Genomic DNA, 19,501 nt, shown 5'->3' with positions numbered 1-19,501 from the left:
ACTTTACTGAATAAGGATTAAGAAAAATGAGGTCTAAGTCAGCACAAGATAAATGAGAAGAATCAAAGTACACTTGGTAATGAGATAGTCGCATGTTACTGAGTTCACAAGAATACAAATATGCATAGTGGATACCACACACACACACAGACATAGATATACGTGTGTACGTGTGTGTGTGTGACCTCCCAGAAAATGTAATATTCAATACATGCATTCAAAAATATATTGAATATACATATTTGAATATAATGCATACATATGCACGTGTATATACATTTAACATACACATGTAAGTATTTGATATGTATGAACTCTTAAATTTCCAGAGATTCAACTTTAAGGTTTGTGTGATATAAATGGAAAGACAAGAACCAAAAGAAGGATTTAACTTCATGCCTTGTAGCCTATGCTTTATATCTTACTTACACTGATGATGCTTCTTAAGTATTATCAAAGATGTCAGCTTAAGGATGCAGCAAAGAGGTAATAATTATTCCATCTGAAATTATTCTAGTGAGAATAAGAAATATGTATACATTTGACCAAAAACTAAGGAGAAATGTTTAACGTAAATGAGAAGGTTTAGAGCAATGTCATAGACTTAGCAGCATGAAAGATTTCCTAGCATGGTTTACACAGGTCAAAGGTTTATGAAGAGGGTGCGGTGAGCACAACTTCATTTTAAGAAACCACTTAAAGTGTGGAAGGTATTGTACGAAGTGGCTGACATTCACCACTTAACCTACTCTTCAAAATACCCTATGCTGCTGGCACTATGATCGTCTCTAATTTTCCAGCTGAAGAAACTGAGGCAGAAATAATCAGTAAGTCACTCGTGGTAATAGAGCCAGGACATGGGGAATCCAGCATTTGAACTCAGTCAGACTAATTCTGGGGTGGCCTATTTTTACCACTGAATCCCTCTGACCTCTGTAATATAGATATGGGTAACTGTCAAAGGGTTAGACTAGGAGGAAAAATCATAAACAGAGGAAAGTGGGACCAACCACTCATGCATTGGAATCTCTACAGTTGAGCATCTGAGGAACCTAAAATCTCTGGTCAGGGAAGGGGGATGGGGTAGCGGAGGCTAAAAATAGGGTCTCCTATGCTAGGTTATTATGTCTGAACTTAGGCTACGGATCAAGGATTATTTTATCTAGGAAACAGCAACTCATGAATTGACTGCAAAATCTTACCTGCGGGGTAATAAAAATGTTTCCCTCTATGCCATATGTAAATAATATTTGTGTTTTTGCTCCACATTTATAATTTTCTCTATACAAATTCTATCCACATTATTTTCTCTTCAGCTTCTGTTTTTCTAAATCAGTCTAAGAGTTCTGTAGGCAATCTCAGAGGCTTTAATCCCATGGCACCGTTTATAACAGAAAACTGAATTAACTCATTTTTTTCCCAAGGCTCTAAGTGGCTAGAACCTTAATATAAAACTACTCTCTTTGGACTGTATAAAAAAACAGATGTAGAACTTTACTGCTTGAAATTTCTTTTGCATCTCTATACTCCGGTGGAAGAATGAAGCATCACATGTGAATTTTCTTTTGACTTAGGTATGTGCTGTAGTCAAATGAAACAGACATGATCAGAGGTGGCTGAGAACTACTACCTTGATATGATCTGCACGATGCAGTCGTCCAATTTCCAAATTGAATGGTGGGGGAAAACCTTACAAGTTTTCAATGGAGATGGGTTATCTAAAGATATATAGAAGATTCAGGGCATTTGAAATTTATTTACAAAATGGTTATATGGTTGGTTAATAAAGCAGAATTTCTATTTCAGCTACAGGTCATAGGGATGGAATGCAATGGACTTAATGAAGCATGGGGAAACTCAAAGGTGAGCAGTGGCATGTTACTGAGAATTTATTTCCAGAGATGAACCCAAGGAAGGCATCGCAATGTCTAGAAAGCTTGCTCTTGGCCAGTACCCTGCCAGCGACCAAGGGCAATTACTTGGAGGTTTTAGTTTTTAAAAAAACACAAATAAAGGCATAATTGCAAAATATAGCTCCCTCTCTCTCTCTCTCTCTCACACACACACACACTCCCCAACTTCAGAATGTATATAACGTGTATTTTATTTTTTCAACCTGATATATCTCCTATGGAAATATGGACTCATTCATATTTTATCAAAAGATAAAAACAGACGTCTATGCTACTTTATCTGACCTTGAACCAGTCTGTTTCAAGTTGATACCCAGAGAAAGTGCCTTACTTCATTGTTTGAGTTTATGAAGCTGGTGCCTGATTGCTTCTCCATCATGTAGAAGGCATTGCCAAAACACTCTTCTTTAGACAATTACAGAAAGTACCTCTCTCTCCCATTAGACTTTGTTACTCCAGACAGTTTTGTGATGCTCAAAATCACCATCCCCAGCTCCATGATGACTCGAAGGCTTCTAGGTTTCCCTCTACCCACATGTCCAGTGTCTTAATCAGGCAGAAGTGAACCTAGCGCATGCGAGTGAAATTAGAAGCTCTTCTCAGAGGAACTGGTGTAGAGTGGAGAGTGAACGAAGAAGGTTTCAAGTACCCTGGAAACCACCACAGTCGCAGCATTCTAAAATGAGCCACTGTGAAATTCCATTTCCTGTATGTCTGGAAAATACAGACATCAGGGAAAACTCACAGGGGTCTATTACTATCTTTGTGTATTATTGTTCCTTCTGGATTCTTTCAAGTACAGCGGTGTGAGACCAGCCTGTATCTGCTCTGGGGCAGGCATCCCAGAATTTTATGTAGTTTTGTTTGCGACAATGTGTATCTCTGATATTGTGTTGCTGTCTTTTTGACAGGACACTAGATTTGATCTTGGTATTTTCTCTAAGTCAATAAATGATGAATGCATCATTAGTGAATTTCTGCATTGTCTAATTATGGAAATGTCTTGTACATTTTTACCTGTGGCTTTACTTTCTCATCTGCCTTTCTTCTTTTGAGTTATGTCCGCATTTCCATACATGTATCCTTGATGTTTCAAGTGTCCCTCTTCAGACAGGGACTTCACAAAAGGTGTGAGGGTTACTGAATCACTCTATACTTAATGCTATGTCCTATGTCTTATAATTCTTCCACGGGCTTGCTGATAAACCTTACATGTTAAAATACAGAATTAAATCTGTATAAATATTATGTTCTTTGAGACTGGACCACATGAATGACTATGCCTCAATTTAGAATTCTTAAAAAAATTTCATAGGTCCTTACAAACAGCAAACTTCTTCATTTTCACTACATATTGAAACACTAAGCTAGACACCCTCATAACCATTTCTTATTGACATATTTTTTTATTCCTTCTAGGAGCAACAGCTTCTCTTGCTCTGTTATTTGGAAGGATGTTTCATCACAACAGGAGCGTTTTCCACCCAACCACGTTTTTCCTCGTTGGAATCCCAGGTCTGGAAGAGGGCCATGCCTGGATCTCCCTGCCTTTCTGCTCCGTCTACCTCGTGGCTTTACTGGGCAACGCCACCATCCTGCTAGTCATCAAGACGCAGCAGGCCCTCCGGGAACCCATGTTCTACTTTCTGGCCATCCTTTCAACAGTTGACTTGGCCCTTTCAACAACCTCCGTACCCCGCATGCTGGCTATCTTCTGGCTGGATGCTCATGAGATTCGCTTTGGAGCTTGTGTGGCCCAGATGTTCCTGCTCCATACTTTCACTGGCATGGAGGCCGAAGTCTTACTGGCCATGGCCTTCGACCGCTACGTGGCCATCTGTGCCCCACTCCGCTACACCACCATCCTGACACCCCGAGGGCTGGTGGGCATCAGTTTGTGCATTGTGGTCCGTCCAGTTCTGCTTACACTTCCCATGATCTATCTCATCCACCGCCTACCATTTTGTCAGGCTCACGTAATACCTCATTCCTACTGCGAGCACATGGGCATCGCCAAACTGTCCTGTGGAAACATCCGTATCAACGGTATCTACGGGCTCTTTGCGGTCTCTCTCTTTCTGCTGAACCTAGTCCTTGTCGGCATCTCCTACGTGCACATTCTCCGTGCGGTCTTCCGCCTCCCCTCCCAAGAAGCTCGGCTGAAGGCCCTAAGCACGTGCGGTTCTCATGTTGGGGTCATCTGTGTTTTCTATATCCCCTCGGTCTTCTCTTTCCTCACGCACCGATTTGGACACAACGTACCGCGCTATATTCACATTCTGGTTGCCAACCTCTATTTGGTGGTCCCACCCTCCCTCAACCCCATCATTTATGGGGTGCGGACCAAACAGATACGAGAGCCAGTGCTCCGTGTCTTTATTAAAAGGTAAGGACTTGGCTTGTAATGGTTCTAGCCCCAGCAATCAGACAAACAAAGGAAATAAAAGGCACCCAAATAGGAAGAGAAGAGGTAAAACTGTCACTGTGTGCAGATGACATGATACTCTATATAGAAAACCCTAAGGACTCAACCCCAAAACTGCTTGAACTGATCAACAAATTCAGCAACGTAGCAGGATATAAGATTAACATTCAGAAATCAGTCGCATTTCTGTACACTAACAATGAAATATTAGAAAAGGAATACAAAAATACAATACCTTTTAAAATTGCACTCCCAAAAATCAAATACATGGGAATACACCTGACCAAGGAGGTGAAAGACTTATATGCTGAGAACCATAAAACATTAATCAAGAAAATTAAAGAAGATGTAAAGAAATGGAAAGATAATCCATGTTTGTGGATTGGAAAAATCAATATTGTAAAAATGGCCATACTACCCAAAGCAATCTACAGATTCAATGCAATCCCTATCAAATGACCCGTGACATTTTTCACAGAACTGAAACGAACAATCCAAAAATTTATATGGAACCAAAAAGACCCAGCAGTGCCAAAGCAATCCTGAGGAACAAAAACCAAGCAGGAGGCATACCTCTTCCAGACTTCAAGCAATACTACAAAGCCACAGTCATCAAGACAGTGTGGTACTGGTACCAAAACAAACATACAGACCAATAGAACAGAACAGAGAACCCAGAAATAAACCCTGACACCTATGGTCAATTAATCTTTGACAAAGGAGGCAAGAATATAAAATGGGAAAAAGACAGTCTTTTCAGCAAGTATTGCTGGGAAACCTGGAGAGCTCCATGCAAGTCAATGAAACTGGAACACACCCTCACTCCATGCATGAAAATAAACTCAAAATGGCTGAAAGACTTAAATATAAGACAAGATACCATCAAACTCCTAGAAGAGAACATAGGCAAAACATTCTCTGATATGAACCTTACAAATGTTTTCTAAGATCAGTCTCCCAAAGCAACAAAAATAAAAGCAAATATCAACCAATGGGACCTAATCAACTTAACACAGCAAAGGAAACCAAAAAGAAAACAAAAACCCAACTTACAGAATGGGAGAAAATAGTGTCAAATGATGCAACAGACAAGCGCTTAATCTCTAGAATATATAAGCAACTTGTACAACTCAACAGCAAAAAAGCCAACAACCCAATGGAAAAATGGGCAAAAGACCTAAATAGACATTTCTCCAAAGAAGATGTACAAATGGCCAAAAAGCACAGGAAAAAATGCTCAGCATCTTGATTATTAGAGAAATGAAAATCAAAACTGCAATGAGGTACTACCTCACACTAATCAGAATGGCCATCATTAATAAGTCCACAAATAACAAATGCTGGAGGAGATGTGGAGAAAAGGGAACCCTTGTGCACTGTTGGTGGGAATGTAAGCTGGTACAACCACTGTGGAGAACAGTATGGAGATACCTTAGAAAACTTTACATAGAACTACCATATGACCCAGCACTCCCACTACTGGGCATGTATCTGGACAAAACTTTCCTTGGAAAAGACACATGCACCCGCATGTTAGTTGGAGCCCTATTCACAATAGCCAGGACGTGGAAACAACCTAAATGTCCACTGACAGATGACTGGATTAGGAAGATGTGGTATTTACATGCAACGGAACACTACTCAGCTCTAAAAAAGAACAAAATAATGCCAGTTTTGCAGCAACATGGATGGAACTAGAGAGTCTCATACCAAGTGAAGTAAGTTAGAAATAGAAAGACAAATACAATATGATTTCACTTATATCTGGAATCTAGTATAGGGCACAAATGAAGCTTTCCACAGAAAAGAAAATCATGGACATGGAGAACAGACTTGTGGTTGCAAAGAGAGAGGTGGAGGGAGTGGGAGGGACTGGGAATTTGGGGTTAACAGATGCACGCTATAGCCTTTGGAATGGATAAGCAGTGGGATCCTGATGTGTAGCACTGGGAACTATATTTAGTCACTTATGAAGCATGATAATGTGAGAAAAAAGAATGTGTACATATATCTGTGACTGGGTCACCTTGCTGTGCAGTATCCAATTGATAGAACACTGTAAAAAAGCTATAATAAAAAATCAAAAATAAAAAATAATTGAAAACATTTAAAAAATAAAATTTCAAAAATGGAGCTTATTTAAAAAGTAAAATGGAACATCACAGGATTTGAAATTTTCAGGGTTTTTTGATGATGAACACATAATTTGGTCAACAGTATCTTAGCGTAACTGACAGAGCTGTATAACACTAGCAACTGCAAATCATTTGAAATCAGAGATCACTAGGCTGTCAAAGAATTGCAGACCAAAAGTAAAAGAGAAAACAGAATCTAAAAAAGATGGTTTGGCTTTTATGGTCTCTTTTTCTTTAAAAGCTTATATTGGCCCTTGCATAAGGCAACTGAGATCAGTCTGATTTTCCTTACATTGCTTTGCCAGGTGGGCAATATTTTATTGGAGTTTGGTTTTTAGAGCATGTAAACATGGACTTAGTCAATGCCAAACAGTGGTTTCCACTTCCTAATGAACTTTTCATGTGTAATAAAGCTAAAAAAAAAAAAGGAAGTACGTTCAAAAGTATGAAATGGCAGTTGGATTTGTTGAAGAAATGAGAAATAAAGGTAGCCAGTATACGTCAACGATTTTAATCTATTTTTATTATTTGAGCTGGACAGTGATTTCCCAGCTTTAAAAAAAGTTTATCTCTTATGTTTAAAATATTTTTATAGTAAGTATTCTCAAGAGTTTGGAGTTAGTAGATGCAAACCATTATTACATTTAGAATGGATAAACAGCAAGGTCTTACAGCACAGGGGACTGTGTCCAATCTCCTGGGATAGACCAAGATGAAAAGAATATTTTTAAAAAGAAATTCTATATGTTTATTTTGTATTATGTATATATAACCGAGTCTCTTTGCTGTATAGCAGAAATTGGCACAACATGGTAAATCAACTATACTCCAATAAAAATTTTTTAAAGAATTATCAAGTACAAACATTTTAGAGAGGCCTGAAGTTCTTTATAATAAGTATCATACTCAAGATTATGAAGGCTCTGATAAGAAGTATAAGGATGAACTTTCAGAGTTCCCATTGTGGCAAAGTGGGCTAAGAATCAGATGCAGTGGCTTGGGCTGCTGTGGAGGTGTGGGTGTCCCACAGAAGAATGAACTTCCTGCTAAATGGAGAAGGCAACCCAGAATTACTTGGTGGCACCTTAAATTGCATTTGGGAACTCTTATTTTGAGTCCATGATGAAACATGAGGGAATTTATTTGAAATAAAATAAATGGGCATAATCCACAAAGCTAGTGGACTTTTCTATTTATTATTAAATTTAATATTAACACATACTATTAATACTAAAGTGTAAAAGACATGCTGTTAGCCAAACAACATGTTAAATGTTACATAGTAAACCACATATTTACCACATATAGTAAATACCTCTTTATCCCCCACTTCTATGCAATGATATCAGATTTTAATGAAACTAATGACTCTGCTTAACGTCACCTAACTGGTAAATGGTGGCCTTGCACGGGGACACAGCCAGTTAGAATCCGCGGTGCGTGGGATCAATCACACTAATGTAGTGTCTCTGAGGGGCTGAGTCCTCATGATTTGCAGTGCTCCGTCTTTCAGGCAAGGCGCAGAGCTGGTTCATCCCACGGGCTCAGATGCACATCACTGCTTCTAACACAGGTATCCTTAACCCTAGAGGAGGGCACAAATCTTGGGTAGATTCTTCTACTTGGCATAGGACCCGGCTCACAAACAGGGCCTCTGGGCCTTCCCGTCTTTAACGAGTATGATTTAGGGTTGCATTTGGAGGCTCTCCTTTGGAAAGAATCCTATAAAGGATAAAAACCCCATTCCCAACTGGGTATACATGAAAAGGTAGAGACCAACACAGGCTCAGAATCACTTCTGGTGCCCAGTGGGTGAGTATATCACTCCTTTCTCCAGCCCACAGACAGAATGACAGACAGAGGGGAAAGAAAGAGAGAAGACTGCAGTGTCACAAAGTTGAGGTGAAGAGAGGGGCTGAAACTGGGTTCATGAGATGAGGTTTCATATCAAGTGAGCAAAAAAGTCACTTGATAATCCCTGTTCATATTTTCATCTTTTCAATCTTTTCAATCATTATAAGGTCAGGTGTTTCAGCCTCATAAGATTTCTTCATTGTTTCGTATCGTAGTGAAGTAAAACAAACAAAGAAGAAATCCTGGCTGTGTCTTCCACTAGGAAGGCTAAGACGGCTATAACTAAAAGATATATAAAAAGAAAAAAGAAAGAGTAGAAGTAATGTGGTGCATTTCTGAGTGTTGCTGTGTGCTATGCAGATGAAGCATCAACCCCATACCTACTAAAAAAAAAAACCACACTGTTCTGTAAAAACAGCTGATAGCATGTAGGGACACTGGAGGGGGTACTGTTATGTCTCCAGAAGTCACAAGGTTTTGCTAATGTATTTCCCTGTGGAATACTGGCTCATGACACTTGTCTCTTAGGGTCCAGAATTTTCAGTTTCTAGTTCCTTGGAGGGGCATGTATCGGAAAGACTAATCATTTCCTGCAACTGTAAAGAACTCCCCTTTATCAGCTGAAATTGCCAAGACAGGCAGTAAATCTCGGGTCCACTTCATAATTACCTCCATCACTCAAGACTCAAGGCTCTTTTAGGAAACATCCTATACTATTTAAGCTATATTTCATTTTTATCACAGAAATCTTAGATTACTTATATCTTTTTAGTACTTATTTAAACAACATTTGTATAACTACTACTTGTATTCATTTCACCATTTGCAAAAGTAAGCAAACTGTCACCACAGTATGTATGTATGTGTGTATGTCAGTGAAGGTATACAGTTGACCCTTAAACCTTGAACCACGTGGGTTTGAATTGTGCAGTTCTATTTATCTATGGATTATTTTCAAGAACTATGTGCTATAGCACTACCTCATCCATGGCTGGTTGAATTCACAGCTGCAGAACCGAAGAGATGAAGAGATATCTGTAAAGTTACAGGAGGATTTTTGAGTGTACGCGGGTTAGTGCCCCAACCAATGCATTGTTCAAGGGTCAACTACATATATCTATATATCTATCTCTATCTATAGAGAGACATATCATTTTATATACATATATAATTTATATACATATATATAGATATATAAATAGATCTTCTAATGATGTGATTACCTATTCAAAAACCCAATGCATTTAATACACCTACCTACCAAACATCATAGTTTGACCCAGCCTACCATAAACCTACTCAGGAAGCAGTTACATTAGCCAGAGTTGGGTAAAATCATTTAATACAAAGCCTTTTCCATAACAATGTGTTGAATATCTTATGTACTTTATTTAAAACTATACTGACTGCGAAAAACAGAATTGTTGTGTGGCTACAGGGTGGTTGTAAGTGCATCAGCTGTTCCTATTTCTATATACTTTTGGTCTTCTGTCCCCTTTCTTATCTTTCCATGATCTTGGCAGAAAGCACACATTTTAAAGCCATGGACACACTCAATGATGTGTTACAATGAAGCAGTTCCATTAAAACCATTCTCAACGTTACATGATAGCCTTCTTTCTAGTCCTTTCCTCCCTCCCTCCATTTGTGTATATGAAACAAAGATTTACAGTTGTAAAATGAATCCAGTTTTCTGTAACTAAGTTCCAATGATAAGTTTCATTCATATGGAGAATTTCAATTATTCTGGCAAAAAGGCTATTGGCAAGGTTTTTCACGTTGATATAAACAGGTAAGATATGTTTGTGTTTTGTTTTTCCAGTACTGTTACACATCCTGGTAACAGACCAGTCCCTCCCAATCGGGGTCAGCACACATCTGCAATAAGCACATTCATAGAAAATCACAAGCAAGATGCCTCTTCCCAAGGGCACCCAGCTCCACCCTTCCTCCTTCCTGCTGCTGGGACTCCCAGGACTGGAAAACACTCGCATCTGGATCGGCTTTCCTTTTTGCGCTGTGTATCTGATGGCACTTCACCATCCTGTTTGTCATCCAGACAGAGCAGAGCCTCCCCCAGCCCATGCTCTACCGACTGGCTGTGCTGGCTATCGTTGACTTGGGACTGTCCACAGCTACCATCTTTAAGTGCTGGGAATATTCTGCCTCAGACTCAGGGTGATCATTTTTGATGCCTGCCTCACTCAGATGTTTTTCACTCACATATTTACTGGCGTGGAATCAGTAGTGCTTCTTGCCATGGCTTATGACCACTATGTAGCTATTTGTAACCCACTTCACTATAGCAGGATCCTTACTAATGAGATAATACCTCTTACTGGTTTTGGGGTGGTTGGGAGATCCTTCCTCTGTGTATTTTCCTTTGTGTTCCCCTTCTGTGGATGCCATGTCGTCCCCCACACATACTGTGAGCACATGGGTCTCGCTCGTCTGGCCTGTGCAAGAATCAGGGTCCTGGGGACCACTGCTCTCCTGGGCTTTGACGTCATGGCCGTGGCTCTTCCCGATGTCCAAATTCTCCCTGCTGTTTCCGTCTCCCCTCCCGTGAGGGCAGGCTCAGGTCTCTCAGTACCTGCAGTTCCCATGTCTGTGTCACTCTGGCCTTTTACGCCCCAGCCCTCCTCTCTTCTATGACACACCACTTTGGACGAAATACCCCCGCTATATCCATATCCTTTTGGCCAGTCTCTATGAGGTCATCCCACCAAAGCTCAACCCTGTCATCTACAGAAATAGGACCAAGCAGATCTGTGAAGTTCACCCCAAATAAATAGTGGATGGATTCCTCCAGATATGGTACAAAGACTAAATGGTAACGTGTACATTGAGAAGCGAGGAGAGGCCTTGAAAAGGGCAAATGAGGTACAGCCCTGATAACTAAGGGGAAGGATTTTTGAATGGGCCTTCCCCTCACTCGGGCAGAGAGGGCAGAAATTGTGAATCCTGAATATCAAGGCGGACGAGCAGACACTGGACATGACCATCAGGAGAGGAGCACAGGTCCACGATTCTCAGGGATCTAAGCGCTCAAGCCACAGACTGTATTTTCCCACTTTTCCTCTGAATACCAGAGAGTCCCATCTCCATTTCCTTCTCCTTCCCTTCCTCCAGCTCCGTCTAGCTCTCTCTCCTCTTCTTTCTTTTCTTCCTCCTCCTCTTCCGTCTTCTACTGCTTATCTTTATTTTTTTCTCTCTCTGTCCTCCAAACTTCTGTCCACTGCTTTCATGTGTCTTCCTACAGCTTGCTCTCCCTGCCCGTCCCCTCCTTACCTATCCCAGTTCAGTTCTTCACTTACTTCCAAAGTCCAAACAACTTTTTTCTTATTGGTTTTATTGAGCAGTTGATCGGTCGGGTTAGTAAAATACTTTGAAACAGGAGGTATGAGGAAAGGAAAGAGACCAGGGGACCAAGCAGAAGGAAAATGCATTCTTACAAATACTAGAAAGAGCCAAATTCTAGAAATTCAGTGTGTTTAAAACAAAATAGATAACTGTCTCATTCAATTATTCTTTATAGGGTTTTTGAAAGAGAAGCTGAAAAATAAGGTGAAGAAGCTATATTGAAAGATATCATAGATAGGGACTTTTAATTAAGTACACATATTTATAAAATATTTATAGATAAATATATAATAAATATTCACATCAAAAATTTATTCAAATAGTACCAGACAATATAATATAAAATCATATCCCACAACTGAATTAAAAGTTTAAGTGATCAGGAGTTCCCATCGTGGTGCAGTGGTTAACGAATCCGACTAGGAACCATGAGGTTGTGGGTTCGGTCCCTGCCCTTGCTCAGTGGGTTAACGATCCGGCGTTGCCGTGAGCTGTGATGTAGGTTGCAGACTCGGCTCGGATCCTGCATTGCTGTGGCTCTGGCGTAGGCTGGCAGCTACAGCTCCGATTCGACCCCTAGCCTGGGAACCTCCATATGCCGTGGGAGCGGCCCAAGAAATGGCAAAAAGACAAAAAAAAAAAAAATTAAAAAAAATAAATAAAATAAAATTTAAAAAAAAGTTTAAGTGATCAAAGATAAAGAGAAAATAAAATGGGATATAAGCAGGAAAGTGTAAAAATAAAAAAAAAAGATAACTTAGCTTGATGCAAAAATCTTTTTTTTTTTTTTTGTCTTTTTGCTATTTCTTTGGGCCGCTCCCGCGGCATATGGAGGTTCCCAGGCTAGGGGTCGAATCGGAGCTGTAGCCACTGGCCTACGCCAGAGCCACAGCAACGCAGGATCCGAGCCGAGTCTGCGACCTACACCACAGCTCACGGCAATGCCAGATCGTTAACCCACTGAGCAGGGGCAGGGACCGAACCCGCAACCTCATGGTTCCTAGTCGGATTCGTTAACCACTGCGCCACGACGGGAACTCCTGATGCAAAAATCTTAAAGGGAACAAAAACACCAGTTGAGAATTTTTATTATTCTGAAGAAAAATAATTCTCTATTTCAAAGTTGATTCCCAGCTAAATTTTCATTTATGGGAGAGAGAGAAGAAAATATACCTTCTGAAGTAAAAACATATACACACACAAAATCTCCTACATACTGAGCCTGAAGGGATTCACTTCAATTTTAACCATTTACTTCATATAAAATATAGTGTGTGTGTGTATATATATAGCACTTCTTTATTGTGTATCACTGGGGAAAATGATAGGCTAATAATCAAACTATTCTAGAAAAATTAGCTTCTCATTCAGAGAGCAAGAAAAACATACACAAATACACATAAACTAGAGAAAGAGAGAGAGAGAAAATAGGTCCATATTTTATTGAGCAATTCTACTCCTATATCAATACACTAACAAGACTACTAATGCTCTATCATAGTTTGGGTTCTCCTGAAAGTGTAGCCTTGGACAAGGACTTGGGAGTATACAGTTTATCTGCAGGTTCATCTCAGGAAGCACAGTAATGGGATGGGGACTCTAAGATAGGAAAGGAAAAAAAAAAAAAACTCCCTAAAATTTGTGTGTTGGTTACCACTGTGAGCTCTGAAGGGGCTCTGAAGAACCAGATTGAATAATTTGTCCTTCTGAAGGATAAGAAGCTTAAATTGCTTAAAAATAATGAGAACAATCTAGACACAAAATATCAGGAATATGGCTAAATGAACCTGTTACATAATGCAATGAATAACAAACACCAGGAAAACATTATTGATATGAACATACTTAAAAACAAAAATACTGCGTGAAAATGATGTAGAAAGATCTTCATCACATTTTCCTTTCTGCAAATTTCTAGAGAGAAAAAACTAACGATATGCTTACAAAGACATCTCTCATTAAAAAAAAAAGAAAAAATGAACCCTGCACGGCAACTACTTACATCAGGTTCAAGATAGTAGTTATACCTAGAAAAGAAGGGAGAATTACCGGTACAGAAGTGGTTATGATTTTGCATGTAATTTAAAATGTTGAAAGGTGCACACATTTTCATATATTACTCTGTTTTCTGAGCTTGAAATATTTTTCAGTGATACAATAGAAATGCCAGAGATATCAGAAAGTTATGATTAAATGTAGTAGATGCTGCCTTTTCTAGTTACAAGAAATCAATAAAGCATCACAGGTGCAACAGAGAGAGAATGCAAACGATTACTGGGTAAATCCCTGAAACGTGATTTTGGATTTCAGTATACTGAGCCCATGTGAGAAGCATAAAACGTGGTACATTCATCATAGAAACAGGGAACATAGACAAAAGCACTGCAGTGTGTGTGAATGTATAATTACGGTAACAACTGTTTACAGATCTCTATTGTTTCCTCATGCTTTGATGTGTACTTTGTTACATGTAAAAGTAATACTCAAAACACTCTGTGAGGGAGGAGTTAGGATAATCCCCTTGGCTTAATTGCTTAGGTAGGTTAACTGGTCCAGCATTAACAGAGATTCATTAGCTTGCCCAAAGACACATAGCTAGGGATTGGTAGAGACAAGTGTGGGACATGGGCACTCTGGCTCTACCGCGCTCTTTACTGTATAGCAGACTGATGCAGGCATTGCAGAAAACAGCATGGAGTTTCTTTCCAAAAGATAAAAATATAATTACCATGTGACCCATCAACCCCCCTTCCTGGTATAACCCAAAGGAAACAAAATGAGTAGTTTGAAGAAAAGCATATGCTGCCATGTTCTTGGCATCATGTTTCAGCCCAGACGTGGAGACAACCTCAGTATCCACTAACATATGCATCAATAAAGAATATGCAGAAGATATAACCTACAAAATAGGATTCCTTCACATAAAGAAGGAAATACTGCCTAAAGGACATTTTGCTCAATGAAATAAATCAGACACAAGGAGACAACTACTGCAAGATTTCACTTTTAAGGGCAACCTAAAAAAGTCAAACTTTTAAACGGTGGCTGGGGAATGGGGAAAACAGGGAGCTATTGGTAAAAGGTCTAAGTTTTCAGCTAGAAGGTGAATAAGTGCTGGGGCTCGAACGTACAGCATGGTGGTTCTAGCTAATATTTACTATATTGTATGTTTGATATGCGCGAAGGAGAGTAGAGCTTAAGGATTCTGACCACCAAAAACAAGGTAACTGTGAAGTCACAGCTGTGCTAATTGACTGTGGCAATCCTGTCACAGTGTCTATTCATGCATGAAATGGTCACATGCACATCTCCAAAAATCACACTGTACAAGCGAAAGAGAGACATTTTTACTCTTATTTATACATCCATAAAGCTGAACACCCCAGTTCAGTTAGAATTCCATGTCCTCTAAATAACGTTAAGTTGCTGATAAAATAAAATTATTTTAGGAAAAGTAAAACAGAAAATTCTTGGCCAGCAAAACTGCATCAAGGAAAAAGGATTTCAGTTTATTCTTCACACATGAATAAAATCATTAAAGATATAATTTTGAAGATGCAAGAAGGAACACAGAGCAGTAGAAACAGTAAATATTTGGGAACATTTAAATGAATTTTGACTGCCCTAAACAATATATGCATACATTTTAAAATTTATAAGTAAATTAAACCAACAATAGTATATATTAGAAAATAGATATGTGAACTAAATTTTTTCTAAGATCCTTTATTAACTAGAAAGCAATAAGATTGCTAATTTATATTAAACTGGATAAGCCATATGGACATTTGTGGGTCAATGGCTAAAGTAATTATAATTATAAAATTAAGTATAAAATTAAAACAAATGGGACTTAACAATAGTAATGAAAATAATTCTAAAGAGAGAAACCTTTGTTGTGAAAGAACTATAGCTGAGGTTGAAGGAAAAAATAATAAGATAACAAATATAACAGAAAAAAATAACACTAGTTATGTTAAGTGTGTATGAAATTAGTAATATGTGTAAGATACTAAAATTGTCAGATTGCTTTAAATATAAATTGATAATCCTAAACAGAAAGAAATTTAATTATCAGGGCATTAAAAAGCTGAAAGAAAAAGAAGGGATGTTTATATACTGACTTTTCTAATTTTAAACTGTAAATTCCACAATGCCAAGAAAATTGGGAAAGTCACCATTTTATTCCCAGGTGCATGCAGTTATGAAAACACTCAAAAAAATTTGTAATTATACTGAGAGAGAAAAGAAGCTCCATGAAACATTATTGATTAGCCACAACTGATGAACTCAAAATTTTTGATATAAAAATATCAACACAGATATTCAACATAATAAAGAAAACGGCACAATCTACTAAGTGAAATTATAAGAAACAAAGAGGATGCAGTAATGGATCTTGAGAAGAAGTGGTCTGAAAAGCTGGTGGACACTAAGTGCACTTGTATACTCACAGAAGGGAGCCACTAGCGATACTGATTTTAACATAATTTTTATGGGAAGGCATTTCTGTAACTTTAGTTTCATAAAATCACATATTGAATCTCATGTGGAATACGTGTTATTTTTATTCCTTTCCTTGCTTCAGTACCAATATTTTCTTCACACGATCAAAGATCTGCTTGGTTCTGACTCCGTATATGACAGGGTTGAGCATCGGTGGCACGACAACGTAAAGATTGGCCAGGAGGATGTGAATATGACGGGGAACGTTGGGTCCAAAGCGATGGGTCATGAAGGAAAAGAGGGCTGGTGTGTAGAAGGCGACGATCACAAAAACGTGAGAACCACAGGTGCTGAGGACTTGAGTCGGGCTTCACAGGAAGGAAGACGAAAAGCCGCCCGGAGTATCTGAACGTAAGAGAGGGCAACGGCTGTGACGTCGAACACCAGGTTACAAATTGCACATAAGCCATAAATAACGTTGACCTTGATGCTGGCACAAGACAGGCGAGCAAGCCCCATGTGTTCACAGTAGGTGTGAGGGATGACGTGATTCCCACAGAAGGGGAGTCGTAAAATGAGAAACACAAACGGAAGCACAAAACCAAGTGCCCTCACTGACACACCAAGACCCATCACCGCGACAGCCGTGTTGGTGAGGATGGCCGTGGAGCGCAGTGGGTGGCAGATGGCCACGCAGCGGTCATGAGCCATGGCCAGGAGGACTGCTGACTCCATCAGTGTGAAGCTGTGGATGAAGAACGTCTGGGTGAGGCAGGCTTCAAAGCCGATCTCTCGGGGACCAAACCAGAAGATCCCGAGCATCTTCGGGAGGGTGGCTGTGGAAAGACCCAGGTCGATGGACGCCAGCGTGGCCAGGAAGTAGAACATGGGCTGGTGCAGGCTGCTCTCCGCCTGGATCCCAAGCAGGATAGTGACGTTCCCTATGAGGGCAGTCACATACACAGCACAGAAGGGGAAGCCAATCCCGACGTGGCGCGTTTCTAGTCCCGGGATTCCCAGCAACAAGAAGGAGGAGGGATGTAACCGGGTATCATTGAGAAGGGACATCCTATTTGGTAGTCCGTTCATCTTCAGAAATGCATGCTCACCAATCTAGAGGTCACCAGATCATTTTCTGTAGCTTTGAAAGATAATGTAAGAGCACTGAATGAGCTTTTCCTCTCACCATAAGCATCACCAACAGACTCCTGCCCTTTGACCAGTTAAAGATTCTGTTAGCCTCTACATACCATTGTGGCAATCTATTCTATTTCACAGAATGATAATACAGGGTGGATGACAACAACTCAATAACCACATGGATTCATCAAAATGTATGCCAAAATATTAAAAATTAAAGTATTAAATTTGATTGATGGGTTCGTATTTAGTTATTACAAAATAAGATAGGAAAAACAGTGACAGCAGCAACAGCAACTACCAATTATTGAGGCACTGCCATCCTATTTTGCCAGACTCTGAGCAAAAATCATCTCTAATATAAAAAAATCTTCAAAAAGAGCATTTATTCTACATTTTTTACATGTAAGTTATCTAAGGATCAAAGTATTTAAGAGTTTTGTCAGAAGTTTAAAAAGCTTTTAATGGAAGGTCGTGGAAAGCTAGGGAGAAAAGTAGTTAATAAAAATGGAAGAAAATGGAAATAGTGATAGGTCCTACCTGGGTACCACACACAAACACCTAAAGCTCCACACACATTAAACAAGCACACAATCTTTTTTAAAACTCACGATATCCATTTGAATAAAATGCATTTGAATATCTCATTTATACCTCAGTCAATTACGACTTCAGGAGTTTATAACACCTGTCAAGACGTCAATCCAAAATTAGAGACAAAAGAATTAGGAGCATTGTCCAGTTAGGTCCATGATAATTCGATGACTTTCAAGGTTCCCTAAACCCTTCTTTATGTCTGTAGTTTGCTTGTGACATTTGATAGGAGATGTCCAATGCATCTATTCACTCATTCGTGTAATTATTTTGTAGTGGGTAGTATCTTTTCTGATCCTTTGAAGATTCCGTGGTATACAGTAGGTCCTCGTTGTTTTATCTGTTTTATATCTAGTGGTGAGATCTGTCAACCCCAGACTAATTCACCCCGCCCCAGCCGATACTTGATTACTTTTAAAGGGTATGATAACAGATGACACGAGGAGTGAATGTAGGATTCGCTCATGGAGGCAGGTTTTTCTGTGAATCCCATGGATGGAAATCAGCAAAATATCAACCAAGGTTCTTTTTTCCAGTATCCACAAGTGCAGTTTCTCGGTTAGTGGGAGTTTAATCTGAAGTTTTCTTTTTTCCAGCATCCACATATGCCAGTTTCTCGGTTAGTGCGAGTTACTCTAAGTATTAGTTGTAGATTTGGGTTGCTAAAGAGTGGAAATAAGCTGCTGCGCTGGCTTTTCCACGGAGGAAGGACTGGTACTATACTCTCTGATTGCAAATAAAAGCATTGAACATTGCGTCTCCCTGGCCACGAAATCATATCTTATGACGGTGCAGAGGGAAATATTAGGGAGGCAGGCAGAAAGTGGTATAAATAAACCAAGTGGAAGGCAAAGATAAACCAAATTAATAAAACATTAGAGTGGGAAGTGGGGGTGTAGAGACAGGTACAAGATCTCATTTCTCAGCTATATAAATCTCTTTGCTCCTGTGGACATTAAGTGGTTTTTCTTAACCGACTGTTAAAGAACAAATTTTGTAAAAACCCCAAGGGCAATGTATAACCTCTATAGATACATGAAGGTGGGACGGAGTGGTAAGGGTAGTCTAATACCTTTTGACAAAGTCTTCAGGAATTAAAAAAAAAAAAAAAAGCTTAGGTGGAGGCAAGTTACACTGAGATGGATGTGTTTAAGGGAGGGTCCTTAGCAATCTCAGTTCTTATCTTTCAAATAAAGGATATCTACAATCTTGTGTTTAAACCATCTCCAACTTTCCCTCTGGTCCAGAGGTACTCTGTCACTGTGACGATACCATAGGATCACGCTGATATTTTCTCCTTGACTTTCTTGTATTTGAATTGGTAAAAACATGAGGGTGATGTCCGAGCTTCCAATGGACAAAAGCAAGTAAACGACGATGGAGAGTTTTATCGAGCAAACGTTTAGAGCATCCTTCAAGACACAGATATACCCTCAGGGCACCGGGGAGTGACCCCATGCAGACTGGACACCTTTTTCCTCTACATTCCTAAACATAGAATGCTACAGTATATATAGTAAAATGCCTACCTATGAACAATCTACAACCGCATGCCATAACCTGGAAGTATATTACAAAGTGATAAGAGGTGACGAGAGAAAGAAATGAACCATTTCTATAAAAGTTAAAAA

General features: G+C 39.4%; 2 protein-coding genes and 1 pseudogene across 2 annotated transcripts; 2 read left to right on the top strand and 1 right to left on the bottom strand.

The window, feature by feature from the left end:
- The first annotated feature begins 3,361 nt into the window (after nucleotides 1-3,361).
- On the top strand, nucleotides 3,362-4,303 carry LOC125111587 (olfactory receptor 52J3-like). Its single transcript, XM_047753581.1, has one exon. The coding sequence runs from the start codon at nucleotides 3,368-3,370 to the stop codon at nucleotides 4,301-4,303; it is 936 nt and encodes a 311-aa protein (XP_047609537.1). The 5' UTR covers nucleotides 3,362-3,367.
- A 5,903-nt stretch (nucleotides 4,304-10,206) lies between these two features.
- Nucleotides 10,207-15,813, top strand: LOC125111442 (olfactory receptor 52E2-like; annotated as a pseudogene).
- Nucleotides 15,814-16,257: 444 nt separating this feature from the next.
- LOC125111408 (olfactory receptor 52E2-like) lies at nucleotides 16,258-17,204 on the bottom strand. The gene is given in 2 exon segments (XM_047753354.1): nucleotides 16,258-16,493; nucleotides 16,496-17,204. Coding segments are annotated over 2 exon segments (945 nt in total).
- Between the last annotated feature and the right edge of the window lie 2,297 nt (nucleotides 17,205-19,501).

Source organism: Phacochoerus africanus, chromosome 11, assembly GCF_016906955.1.
Source record: "Phacochoerus africanus isolate WHEZ1 chromosome 11, ROS_Pafr_v1, whole genome shotgun sequence".
NCBI lineage: Eukaryota > Metazoa > Chordata > Mammalia > Artiodactyla > Suidae > Phacochoerus > Phacochoerus africanus.
The sequence above is the reverse complement of the archived record's forward strand: the minus strand, read 5'-3'. Positions and strand labels throughout refer to the sequence as shown.